The 13,695-nt window shown below is 30.3% G+C and overlaps 1 protein-coding gene across 1 annotated transcript; it reads right to left on the minus strand.

Moving 5' to 3' along the window:
- Positions 1-402: 402 nt before the first annotated feature.
- LOC101210048 (butyrate--CoA ligase AAE11, peroxisomal) lies at positions 403-2,824 on the minus strand. The gene is made up of 3 exons (XM_011656832.2): positions 2,492-2,824; positions 1,378-2,257; positions 403-1,238 (listed from the first exon to the last, which is right to left on the minus strand). The coding sequence occupies exons 1-3, from the start codon at positions 2,687-2,689 to the stop codon at positions 592-594; spliced, it is 1,725 nt and encodes a 574-aa protein (XP_011655134.1). The 5' UTR covers positions 2,690-2,824; the 3' UTR covers positions 403-591.
- Positions 2,825-13,695: the final 10,871 nt, after the last annotated feature.

Consider the following 13,695-nt stretch of genomic DNA (forward strand, 5'->3'; position numbering starts at 1 on the left):
CAAAAAGTAAAAAGTAAAAAGTAAAAAATAAAAAACATTGCATGTGAGTTAATGAGTAATGTTGTTAGCAATTGAGGTTATTGATATATAATAACAAACTTGGACTTCAAAGAATATGTTGATTAGAGTTGGTGTCAATATTTGGAAGTTTAATTTCCTAACATTTTTATTTTTATTTTTCTATAATATAGGAAATCTGGAGCAATAATGTTGGAGATTGATAGGCATAAGAGAGTGGATGGATAGTTGATAATGAGTGAGTAATAAATGTCAAAGCCACATGTGAAGTATTACTGTATTGTGTTTGACAATAAATGTGTGGCAGAAAGTTGATAAATAAATAAAAAATGTGATACTCAAGGCAAAGCCAAACAAAATGTGTGCGCTATTCAAATGGAAATATGACAATAAACGCAACAATTTTTGTGCACCACTCATATATAATAAATATCTCAACATTTATATCATAGAAATATTAAACAACTTCAAAAAGATATACAAATACACATAAATATATATATAATTTTTTTTTTATTTGTACAAAATTCATTATAGCAGGGTAACAAAGTGTGGTGTGCGACGGTCCCTCTCTCAAAGCCTAGACATGGCTATAACATGCTCACCATAATCCGATCGCCTGTTCCCCGATTTGTTTCCCATGTTGCTCACTATTCTTTTCTCAGAAACCTCCAAATATTTCGCCTGCTCCCTCAACATGAACTTCTGAACCTTCCCGTTCGCCTTTGGTAGCTCCGCCACGAACACCACCTTCTTCGGCACCATGTAATGCGACAAATTCTTTCGGCAAAAGGCAACCATCTCCGCCTCACTCACTCTCCCACTGCCACCCCCGTCCTGAAGGACAACGAAGGCACATGGGCTCTCTCCCCAACGGGGGTGCGGCATTGCCACAACCGCCGCCTCCGACACTTGTGGGTGCCGGTATAGCACTGTCTCTACCTCAACGCTGCTGATGTTCTCGCCGCCGGAGATGATGACATCCTTGGACCGATCCTTGATTTCTACATACCCGTCGGGGTAAATCACTCCGATGTCTCCAGTTAGGAACCAACCGTTTTTTAAGGCCGCCGCAGTCGCCGCGGGATCTTTGAAATAGCCTTTCATGAGACTGCTGCCACGCAGGACAATCTCGCCTGTGGTGCGGCCGTCGTGTGGCACACTTTCCATTGTTTTCAAATTTTTGACGTCCACATCGGCCAATGTCAAAATGCTGATTCCTGATCATTTACAAATATAATAATGAAAATTAAATTGGTTAGTTATATATATTATTGCCAAGTTTTCATTAATATATATAGATATAGATTTTAAAATTTTAATTTTTCATGTCAATATTAATTAAAGAATGATATATACCTTGTCTAGCTTTAAGGTTGGCTTGTTGATCGGCAGGCAAAACATTCCATTTTTCTTGCCACTCACAAACCAACGCCGGTCCAGTGGCCTCAGTCAATCCATAAGCATGTGTTATATGAAAACCAAGAGCCTCCATCTTTTCCAGCAACGGCGCTGGGGGAGGTGCTCCGCCAGTCAGAACGTTCACGGGCCAAGCAACTCGACGTCGATCGCGGTTATCAGCCTCGAGGATGATTGTAAACACGATTGGCGCACAACACATGTGAGTGACACGATGCAAATTAATGTTTCGAAAGATATCAGACGCCGTCGTATTGCGCATACAAATATTGGTCCCACCACGAGCAGCGATCCCCCATGTGAAGGTCCAACCGTTACAGTGAAACATGGGTAGAGTCCATAAATACACAGGCGCGTTTCCCATTTCCCAACCCATTACCAAACTGAGCGTGCTAAGGAACGCGCCTCGGTGGCTATACACTACACCCTTTGGCGCTGACGTCGTGCCGGAGGTGTAATTTAGTGCTATGGAGTCCCATTCGTCATCAACTTCCACTGGAGTAAAATTGGCATCGCCATCGTAGATTAGTTGCTCGTATTCCAAGTTTCCTAACCGAGCTCCTGTTGGAGTGTCAATGTCATCAATAACAACAACGAGTGGGATTGGGGACGATTCTGCCACTAACAAGCGAAGGGCATCTTTGGCTTCTTGAATGTATTGATAATCAACAAAGAATATCTTTGCCTCAGAGTGGCGAAGGATGAGAGCGATGTTCTTGATATCGAGACGGGTGTTGATTGTGTTCAAGATGGCACCTGCCATCGGTACTGCAAAATGCATCTCATATAATGCTGGAACATTCGGCGCTAGTACCGACACCTTCAACAATAATCAAAAGTGAAACGTAAATTATTTAGCCTAAAATATTTTAGTTTTTTTTTTTTTTTTTCTCTCTTTGGTTAATAATAAACATTCATAGACTTCCGTTGATTAGTTACATCTATAAACAATAATCTGCAATTAAATAATTTGGCATAATTGAAATTTTTAAGATGATTGGTCATGTTTTAACAAGAAAAAAAGGAGAAGAAGAGAGATGAAGGAGGGCCTTACGACGTCGTTCTTGGAGACAGTGAGACGACAGAGGGAGGAGGCGAGGCGACAACAACGCTCATAAGTTTGTTTCCATGTAAAACGAGTTCCCTCATAGATAATAGAAGTTCGATCAGCGTAAAAAGCAGAAGCTCTTTTAAGAAAGGTGATGGGTGTGAGAGCACTATAATTTGCATCGCATTTCAAAAGCATCTCCATTTTTGTTTTTTGTTCTGTTGTTTTTTGTTTTGGAAAATAAAAGGAAGAAGAAGAAGAAGAAGAAGAAGAGAAGAAAAATAGAAAGCTAAGGGTGAAAGATTGGTGAGTTATAGAGAGAGAAAGAGAGTAGAGAAGTTATGGGGAGAAATGAGAGATAGGGAGGAGTTTTATAGAAAGAAGAATAGGGAAAGAAAGGAAAAGGCGTGGAGAATTCAAAGAAAATCCAAAGGAAGATGATGAGAAATTGCTTTGTAATGTAAACAGTCCTTTTTTTTTTCTTTTTTTTTTATTATGAAAAAATAGTTAGTTTTTTTTTTTTTTTTTCTTTGGAATTGGAAAATAGTGTTTTTTCTAACTAATAAATATTGGATTTCACATTTACTTTCAAGTCAATTTCATAAATAGGTCCCTCCACCATCAAAATGATGCAGACAATAACGCATAAAAATTTTCATGAAATTTTATTGTTTTTTCCACGAAAATCTGCTTTTTCTTCTTTCAAATATATATTTTTCCTTATTATTTATTTTTCATGAAATATTCAAACTTATGTGTGTGTGTATATATTAAGATTATTGCAATGTAAGATTGGGAAAGTAAAAACAAAAGATGGGTCATCGATTAATTGAATATTGAGAGGAAAGGGTAAAAGGAACTTATTAAGAAAATTACAATAATAACTGAAAACGCAAAGCAACAAAATGAATTTATTTAATTTTGTTCATAAGTATCAAAATAAATTTATGGAAAGATGATACATTTCATGAACAGAAGTCTTGACACAAGCAAACACCACAATAAAATATCCATATGAATAATTGTCCTTTTATTCTTATTTTATGTTGAGTAGAGGCCAAAGCTTTTCCTTGAATAATGGAGAGGTGTGACACTTTATAACAGTTTATAATTAATTCATGTATATCATCATAACTTATAATAATAAATAAAAAGAGAAACGCATAACACGACTTATAAATAGTATCTTTCCGAATTTAGATTATGCCTACATTTTGTTTTCATTTCAAATTATGTCAAATTTAGATTTGAATATTAAATGTAGTCTTAGTTTGGGAAAATTATTTAGGCAATAATGCCTAAATTTTCATGTCAAATAAAACTCTACGCAACTTTAATTTATGTTTGGAAGGGAGTTCAACTGTACATTTAATTATTTTATGAAAATTAATATCCCTTTACACTAAATTGAGTTTAAATGGTTTATCACTTCCACGCGCCCAAAACACTTCATACATGTTCGTTCACATATTGGTACAAGATTGTTCAGATTTTGGTAAAATCATATCGTTTAGATATATTGCTTATCTATTTGGGATAGATAGTGATCTATATATATTTGTCTATCTAGGATAGATAGATAGTCGTAGTGGTCTATCTCTATCTATTCGGGATAGATGATTGATCGTTTAGATCTTTGGTGTACGATCGTGTAATGAAAAAAGAAGAAGAATAACACAATACCTGATAATGAAAAATAATAAAAAGATTACGTCGATAATAAGAGATAACACGAAAGAAATTTTGGAAAAGAAGATTAAGAAATCGTGAACAAGAAGAAGTTAAAATATGAAGGAAAAAAAATGAAGAAGATGCACAGACATTTGATACGAAATTAAAAACCAATAAAAACAAAGCTAGAATTTATGAAAATACAATAGTGACTTCATAAACGTTTATTCTTTTTTTTGTTACACACGTCGTAAATATTATTTTGTTTTGTTCTATATATATATATATATATATATATATATATATAAATTAACCATAAAACAATGTGACATTTTTTGGGTTCAATTTTGAGTCTTATATTGTCTCAAATTTTAATAATATATAATAATTTTTGTTAGTTTCAAAACAATGACATGATAGATTTTAGTTTGCTAAAATTTTTATTTGGAGGGAAAAAACTATATATCCAAAAATATGAAAATTGTAAAAAATTTAGAAGAATAAGTTGAAGTGAAGAGAGAAAAATATATAGTCCTTCTTTTAAAATTTAAGGATAATATATATAAAGAAATATGAAACCCAAATAAATACTTTAAGAACTTCTCACTAAGACATCTCTTTTATAGAATACTTTTCAAAACAGCGTTCAAAAAGTAATCAAATGTTTAGGTCAACTCAATTACATCTTTAACCAAATTTATATAAAATTAGTTAACTTGCACACATATAATGTGCTACCGCTTTAAATATCGATATATTATTTGTTCTATTATTATACAAAACAATCAAATCCCAAATAAACTTTGACGTTGGTACGTGCAACTATTAAAAGAGTAATTGTCTCATCTCTAAAGTGATGGGTTCTAGATTCTACAAGAAAAATCTATGCCTTTGATTTTTAATATCTCAATATTTGAAGTTTTTTCACGTTAATTGTTGTGTTTTCAGTTTTATGCTTATTTATACAATAGTAGTGAGAAATTTTCCCACAACTTCGATAAATCTAAGTCATTGATCGATGGTATTGAGGTAAGTTTAAAATTGTGCTAGATTTGCTACTATTATGCCCTAAAATTGTTATATGCCATTGTCACAACCTTATAGTGAAAAAACCATCCTTCAAATTTTGAAAAATATACATTACATTCATACATATCAATGTCATATTTTTCTCCCTAAAAGTTACAAAAAGAAAACAATATTTGGAATACGATTCCACATAAAAAGGTGACATTATTGCGTGCGTGAAAAAGAGTTTGTATTAAATCAACAACTTCTGTGTGTGAATTTTATACTATGGGTTAACGAAATTATATCTTTAATCGTATCAAAATAACAAAAGGACTTATAAAAACACTAAATTTGTTGGGAAAACAAGGCAAAACAGAAAAACGGATATCGAAATAATATATTATTACAATATAATAGAAATAAATAAATTAAGAAAAGAAATTATCTCCATTGACTCTAATTTATTTAGAATTTTAGCTAATATGTGTCACTTACAAACGCACTAAACATCTATATAGGCAAAATGGCATGTAGGTGGTTTTAAATGATGAACACTAATGGTGCTACATTTGAGACACATGGACAACAAATGGAGTAGTTATAAATTGTCACTTGGCAATAGATACTAAGGATGGGCATCTATCTATTTGACACAGACTATCATAACATTTATAATAAAATTTACTTAAGTAGGGTTGAATGTCAACTATTAATTTACCCTTCGTTGAACTAATTAGCACATTATAACAAACATTAAAGGTTTGAATCTCTCTGGCAACAATTTTCTTGTCCCTTTTTGTCGCACTTCCTCCCAAAGTCGCCTCATATGACCAAGTGAGATGTGACTGCCTAAACACTCAACATCTATCTCACCACAAGATGACGCATCACCTAGTAAGCGGAATTCTACCACAAATTACTCTTTAAATGCATGTTATAGACTTAGTTAACTCAGCGGAAGACTTCATACGATGAACGCTTGCTTTGACCAAAGGCTAGATCGCCTAATGTTTATATTGCATAAACTAAAGGCATGCAACATATTCAATTGTGACTAACTCATAATGCATTGAACGTTTAAATCAGAAATCTTAAGAAAGAAAATATTTCATTAACATGTATTAGAGTTTACAAGATCCCAAAGCTAAGATAAAGTCCAACTACCAAAAGTTTGAGTACAAATAACTGTATTACAAATATCCCTCCTTTCGCCTCTCAAATCTACATGTTATGTGACCATAATGGTAAACGGTTACTAACAAGAAAATGTGACATGACTAGGGCACTGCAAATGATCAAGATATGATAAATCAAACACTAGATGTCTTTCGCTACCTGAGAGAAAAAACGAAAACAAAACATTTGAAAGATTAGACAAAAGGTCTAGTGAGTCGAGATTTCTTCAATACATTTCACTTTTATGAGACAATTTTCATAAACACAACAAACAAATCGCAAACTTGAAATTTATTTCACAAGCACAACGCAATTTGACAAGGACATGTCTTTTAAATCTAAAAACTATTCATTGCCTTAACCGATTTCAAACATCGAAATACATATCGCTTAGTCCACAAAGACTTTGGAAATTCAACTTTTCCTTGCATATATCATTTCAGCATAAGTTGTAAAACATAATATTACAACATATCACAATTGTACACATCACCTTGACTAAGATGTCATTCATGCATTCTCATCGTCGAGTTATGGTTTGTGCGAAATAATCTCAATGCATCAGCATAAATATCCACTTATCATACATGTATAGAGTGTTTTCCTATACCAAGTTATAAAGCAAGTATATATAGGATAATCTTACATCAGATCACAAAGTAAATGTAAGGTTCCTCACACCACATCACAAAGCAAGTATGAGTTGTTCATCACAGCATACTAAAACATTTCACAAGCATAATCCATAATCCATATTCGAAACATTCAAGTTGGAATATTAAACCAATATCAATAAAAAAAAAGTTCAAATATGAGTGGAAAATCATTTTGATTTTCAAACATTTTAAAACCACTCACAGTTGAGATAAGATTTCCTTATGGGGAAAGCACTTGGTCAAACTCCTTGTCAACCTTAAATGCATAATAACTCTGGAAAGGTCTTCTTAATGCCTTGTTATTCCTCTAGCTCTAACTTAGCTCAGAATTCAGATTAAGCTCTAAAATTTGTCTTGAACTTTCTTATTTATACACTTCTCCGGTGAGGATTTCCATGTTGAAATTATTACTTTTGACCGGTGGTGTGTTTCAACAAATCGCTTACTGCCACATAGCTCTCACCGTCCAGTTAATTTCTTATCATTGGTGGACTCTTGGATCAAAATGCAGACTCACTGAGCACTACCATTCAGATGTAAGGAATGACGTCAACTACTTCTTTGTTAAGAAATCTAGGTCTTCTACTATCAAAATGCATAGAAGCTTTCTAAATGTCTTATTGAAACGCATCAACACATCAAATCGTGAAAAACACTTCTAGTCTTGATAACTTTTATCGCATGCAATCTCACTTGTAGCATACGAGGCAATCAGGGTGTCACACTTTTTCTATATGTAGTTGGAAGTAAAATAAAAAGTTAGGAAGGTAAGAATAACCTAACAACCAAAATAACTCAAACTACCCAAGCCATATTAAAGGGTTGGATTGAGTCTCGAGTTGAGATTTGAAAAATTCGATTCAACCCAACATCGAACCTGAATTAATGAAATTATATATTTACATTAAGCTTTATAATATGATGCTTGGGAATACTTTTTAAATTTTAGAAGTTTGGTTCGTTTTTTAATTTACTCTCCTTAATTAATACTAGATATTTTTTAAAAAAAATATTAAGTATTATTGTACATTAATGTTGTACTTCATAGATGTTTCTGGATGAGTGGATATGATGTCATAATGATTTTGAAAATTTAACAAATATTAGAAATGGAAAAAAAGTTATACTACAACCCGAATAACCTAACCCAACCACATATTTTTAATGTAAATTGGAAATGCTTCTCAGTTCATTTGGGTTGTCAACTCAACCAACCCGAAAATTCAGGTTGGTCCCAAAATACCCTTCAACTCAATCCAACACAATCCGTTTACATCTCTATTGTCTTTAATAAAATGGATTTTCTATTGGTTAGAGATACAAGTACCATAACTAACGCTAGGATAGAACAGACAAATGATGAAAATGACTAGAATGTTGCATTTTCTCATCAACCACATAAAATCCGTAACATACAGAGTATGTGATTTAGATATTGTATTAATTTGTTTGTTCAATTACCTAACAAAGAATTGGGCACTTTTGGAGGGTTATATAAAGAAGTGGAAATTAGGAAGAAATATAGTAAGATTTAATGAAATTTCTAATGGATGTAAATAATTGAGAATCCAATTTTTTTTATATATATATAAACTAAAGACTAGCTAAGTCAAGAGAAGAGAAGGGAAGGGGAAGTGATATATATGGAAGGTTTTTGGAAGTTCATAGTTAAAGAAACTTTGTAAACATTTCTAGGAATATGTTTGGAATTCTCTTATCATAAACACAACTTTGGAATTTAAATTTGAGTCCTCACAGCTTCTTAATATATACACTCTTTCAAGGAAATTCTTGAAACATAAAAGTCTATATAGATTGACCAAAAATTGAACTTTGTTAATTTCTTCTTACACTTTTGTAAATTTAGAATGTTATTTTCCATTACTCAAAATTTTGTGGAAATTATGTGGAAAATGATATATGTTGATTATTGAAATGTTGTCTTACCTAAGACCATGTGAGTTTCAAAAAATGAAATTATTCTTTTAATGTTTTCTCAGTAGGTTTGTTTATTAAGTTTTCACCGTCTTTCAATTTGTATATCGTTATTTTTCATTTTTCTTCTTCAAAATTATCAGAATGAAAATTCAAATTTTTAAGTTGGGTATCGGTTTCATGCTTATCCAAACAATCACAAAACCTTACTTTATTAAATATTTCAAAACAAAATTCAAACATTTTTTTTTTTTTTTTTTTGTATTTGGGTAAACGATCGTGTACCAATATCTCACCGACTTTTTTTCAAGACCGTGTACCAACATCTTTTTTATTTTATACACGATCTTCAACTAAATAACACTTTAAAAAATAATTGCTTGAAAACAAAGATCGTGACTTTAGAAAAATATAAAAACAAAATTGCATAAGAAGAGAAGAAAATGAGAGGAAGAATGAAGTGATCTATGTGGCGGCAATGACAACTCTGAAATATTTATTAAAAAAATGGTACACAACCCTTAAATATTTTGGTCTTTTGTTATATTTATAAAAATCTAAAAAATGTTGATTTTCATAAATATTTCAAGTTTGTCATTCTTTATCATCGTCTTTCTTTCCTTCCCCTTCCACAATTTTCTTTTCGTCTTTTTCTATTGTTTCGCAATTTTTTAAATATTTCTATTTTCCATTCATTTCCATCTTCTCTCTTTTGCTTTCCATAGTTTGTTTTTCTTCTTCTATATTTTTTTTCAATGTTATTTAGTTCAAGATCGTGTATCAAATATAGAATATATTTTTTTTCAAACTATTATTTGGTTTTTTAAGATCATGTGTCAAATATAAAATATCTTTAAAAAAATCGTGTTCCTAATATAAATGATCATGTACCAAAAAGTCTTTAAAAAATAGTTGAAATTTGGTTATCCAAATTTAAAGTATCAAATATAAATATTATGTACCAAAAAAATTTGAAAAAACATTGTATCGTTAAACGATTGTGTACTAAGAAAACTTGAAAAAAAATCATTTAGCCAAATCTAAACAATTTTTATTAAAAAATCTTGAAAAAAAATTGTTTAGATTTAGATAGACTAATTTAAATGATCAATCTAAACGATTGTAAAGAATAGTCGAATATAACTATCGATTTTAAATATGGTTGATAATTAGGATTACTAAAACAAAATGTAATAAACGTATAGGTGAACTTGATCACATCTCTATTATATTTAAATAATTAGAAAATTATATAAACGTAAACATTTATTTCAAATAATATAACAATCTCATTAAAATGTATATTTTATTAATACAACGTTGTAGTTTTCTTTAAAAAATGTATTAAAAGAAAACAAATAAAATAATAAATGGGAATAGAATCTCCCAATCTCTTGTTTGAAGATATGAGAGATTATTTTATTTGGAGGACTATATTCCCATATTTTATTCTTTTATTCTTTTATTCTTAAATTTAAAAGAAAAAACTAAAATAATTTACAATCACATTAGGTAACTTTCATTGACACAAGAATTGGAAAAATATTTACAGCTCGTATAACAAATTTTAAAACTCCATGGAATTTATCGATTTTAAAAAAAAAACTAAGCACTCTTCCTTATCATCGTATTTCTTCTCTTCTCTTCTCTTCTCTTGTGCGACGATATTTTTTCTTTCTATCATTTTTTTTCTTTTATTATGCAATTTTTAAAAATATTTTTATTTGCTCTTCATTTTCATATTCTTTCTTGTGCAATTTTTCTTTTCCTTACCTTTTTCTCTTCTTCTTTATTTTTTTTCTTTTTCTTTCCATCATCCTTTTCTTTTTTCGGTAATTTTTTATATTTTTTTTCAAATGGTTATTCGGTTCAAGATTGTATGTCAAATATAAAATATCGTGAAAAAAATCATTGAAATATTAAATTGGCAAATGTAAACGATCGTGTACCAAATGTAAATAATCGTGTACCAAATCTAAACGATCACGTAAAAGAAAAAAAAAATCTTCTAAATTTGGCTACCAGAATTTAAACAACTAAATTAAAACGATTAAATTAAACTATCGTGTGTCAAATCTAAATGATCGCGTACCAAAAAATTCTTGAAAAAAAATCGTTTAGACTTAGCTACCCAAATTGAAACAATCGTATAAGAAAAATAGTCAATGAATGGCGGGGCATTTTTTAATTTTCCATGGTGGGTGGGTGCTTTTTTCGTTTTGAAATTGTTCTATATTGTATAAATATTTTGCGGCTTTGTTCTATTTTTTAAAAGACCCAACGAGATTATTAAGGTCAGTTTTTTTATTATTATTATTTTTGTACCATTTTTTATTATTATTATTTCTTTACCAATAATTCAAAGGGAGAGTTTGCAAAAATAGCAAAAAACAATTATGATAATAGAGCTCATATCACCTATATTTTCTAAATTACAAAAATAACAGATTAAAAAGCAGATTGTCATCTAATTACCATCAATTACGAGTCATATTTGTTAAAAAAAGTTGTGTTATGAGTTTTTTTTTTTTTGTTTGTTTGTATGTAATGCAATTTTTCTAATCCAAAATTTAGATTAAGGTTATAATAGAATAAGACTTGTTGTTATTGGTATGGATAAATAAGGTAGCACACTTTTAATTAATATAGCCATAAAATAAAATTTCATATCCATAAATACAATTATTTTTATTGTTTATAATTTATAGAAGTCAATCATATTTGCAATGGCAATTATCACAACACTTTCATTCTTTCTTTTAATCAACTTGTGGTGGATATTCATTTCAAAATATAAACTTTTGGTAGTTATGATGTGAAATGTGTAAAAAGTTAGTTAGCATTTTTCTCTTTCACAATACATTAAATCTATTAATTTTATTTATTTTATGTAGTTAATTAACCTGGTCCATCTGAATTAATAATCTATCTGTTTCCACCAAAATTAATTGGGAAGTATATGATTCAAATTAGGTATGTCAATATCAATATAGTTAAACGGCTGGAACATTAGGTATATACATGTCTCATACTCTAACATACATGTAGGAGGTTCAAGTTTTTTATCTTTTTGTATTTTTCTCATTATTGGCGTCGTACATGTGAAATTGACACCAACTTTAAGGTAATATTTGTTTAAATCCTCACCCGTCCCTCCCGTTGAACTTGAAAGGAAATTTTGTAAGATAAACAAAGTTAGTGATTTGTGACAAAAAAATCCAATCTAACACATAATTTTGAATGAAAAATCCCATTAATTTACCAAGTCCCACTGAGATGAAACAGAGAGTTGTAAGAATTAGGGTTGAAGAGTCAAGATGAAGAAGATAGGGCTTAAAATTTTAAATTCGAAAGTTGTGATTGGATGTTTATATATACCAAACGACACATTCCTAGAAATGTTTACAAAGTTTCTCAAGTAAAGATACTTTCAAACTCATTCTGTCACTTTCCTTTAACTTCCCCTTTTATTTCGAGTGAAACTTCCCATTTTAAGTCAACCAAATGGCCCCATCTGTCTCAATTTGGTATACTAATTATATTCATCTTTTCATACCTATGTTTCATATTCATCTTTCCATACCTATCTTTCAATCAGCTTCAAAAAAAAACAATCCTAATATATATATAGAGTCAAGCCACAATAGTATATTTTACGGTTATATACATTTTTTTTTTTGTTTTTGTTTGTCTCCAAAAGTTTTGAATTGACTTTTATTTGATTTACTAAATAGATTTTACCATTAGAATTTGAAAAATAGTTCCAAATGATACTTAATTTACTTTTGACCATTACAAAAATCATTTGATGTGGTAATGACTAAAGCTTTGTTTAGATTGTGGGTTAATTTTAAAAGTAATATATATAGTTGTTTAAAAAAAATGACAAACACACGATCAATGGCAAATTTATTCAAAAAAAAAAAATAACATGAGAATATTAATAAATGACAAAAATAGGGTAAAGAGGAAAACAGTGAAAATTTTAAAATTTTTCATGTAAGATTTATAAATTTTGTTACCTAATAAATTTAAAGTTGGCATTGGCTTAGTTGCTTTTTTTTGCCATCAACACATCTTGGATTCAATTTGTGGAGGCATTTTGATTAATAGCTTTTTTATTTATTACGTGTTTACTCCGTATTTTTAATTGTCATATGTTGTTCAAGATTGTTCAAGATCTTACTTTCTGTAATCAAGTGGAGGCATGACCACCTAAACACTCAACATGCATACCTCTCTGCGAAATAACACGTTAAATGCATAGTAAGCGGAACTAACTCAACAATCAATTTTAACGGAAGATGAGAACTCAATTGAAAACACAAATACTTCATTGGTATTGCGTAAAAGAGTACATTTAATATGAGTACAAAGTTCCTTCAAAATCACAAAATACATAATCTCAAAAACACAATAATTTGACTCTTCTCAGGTAGCTTCTACATGTTATGTTAATTGATAGTGGTCACTATCAAGATGATGTGATTTATGTATAGCATGTTAGACGATCAAGAAGGCAAGACAAAATTTGGATGTTTCTTGCTAACTGGAAAGAAAGTAAAACAAAACATTTGAAAGATTAGACAAAAATGTTTAGTAATTAAGTGAGTTCTCTTACTAACACGTTGAATAATTAAGTTTATTTTCATTAAAGCCTAAAATTGTGGTAGTGTGTTCTCCAACCTTTTTCCTTGCTCTCTTCTACGTATGATATCCTCCTACTCTCCCCTCTTCATTTCTCCCTTCTCTTCAAAAAAA

Source organism: Cucumis sativus, chromosome 5 (genome assembly GCF_000004075.3).
Source record: "Cucumis sativus cultivar 9930 chromosome 5, Cucumber_9930_V3, whole genome shotgun sequence".
Taxonomy (NCBI): Eukaryota; Viridiplantae; Streptophyta; class Magnoliopsida; order Cucurbitales; family Cucurbitaceae; genus Cucumis; species Cucumis sativus.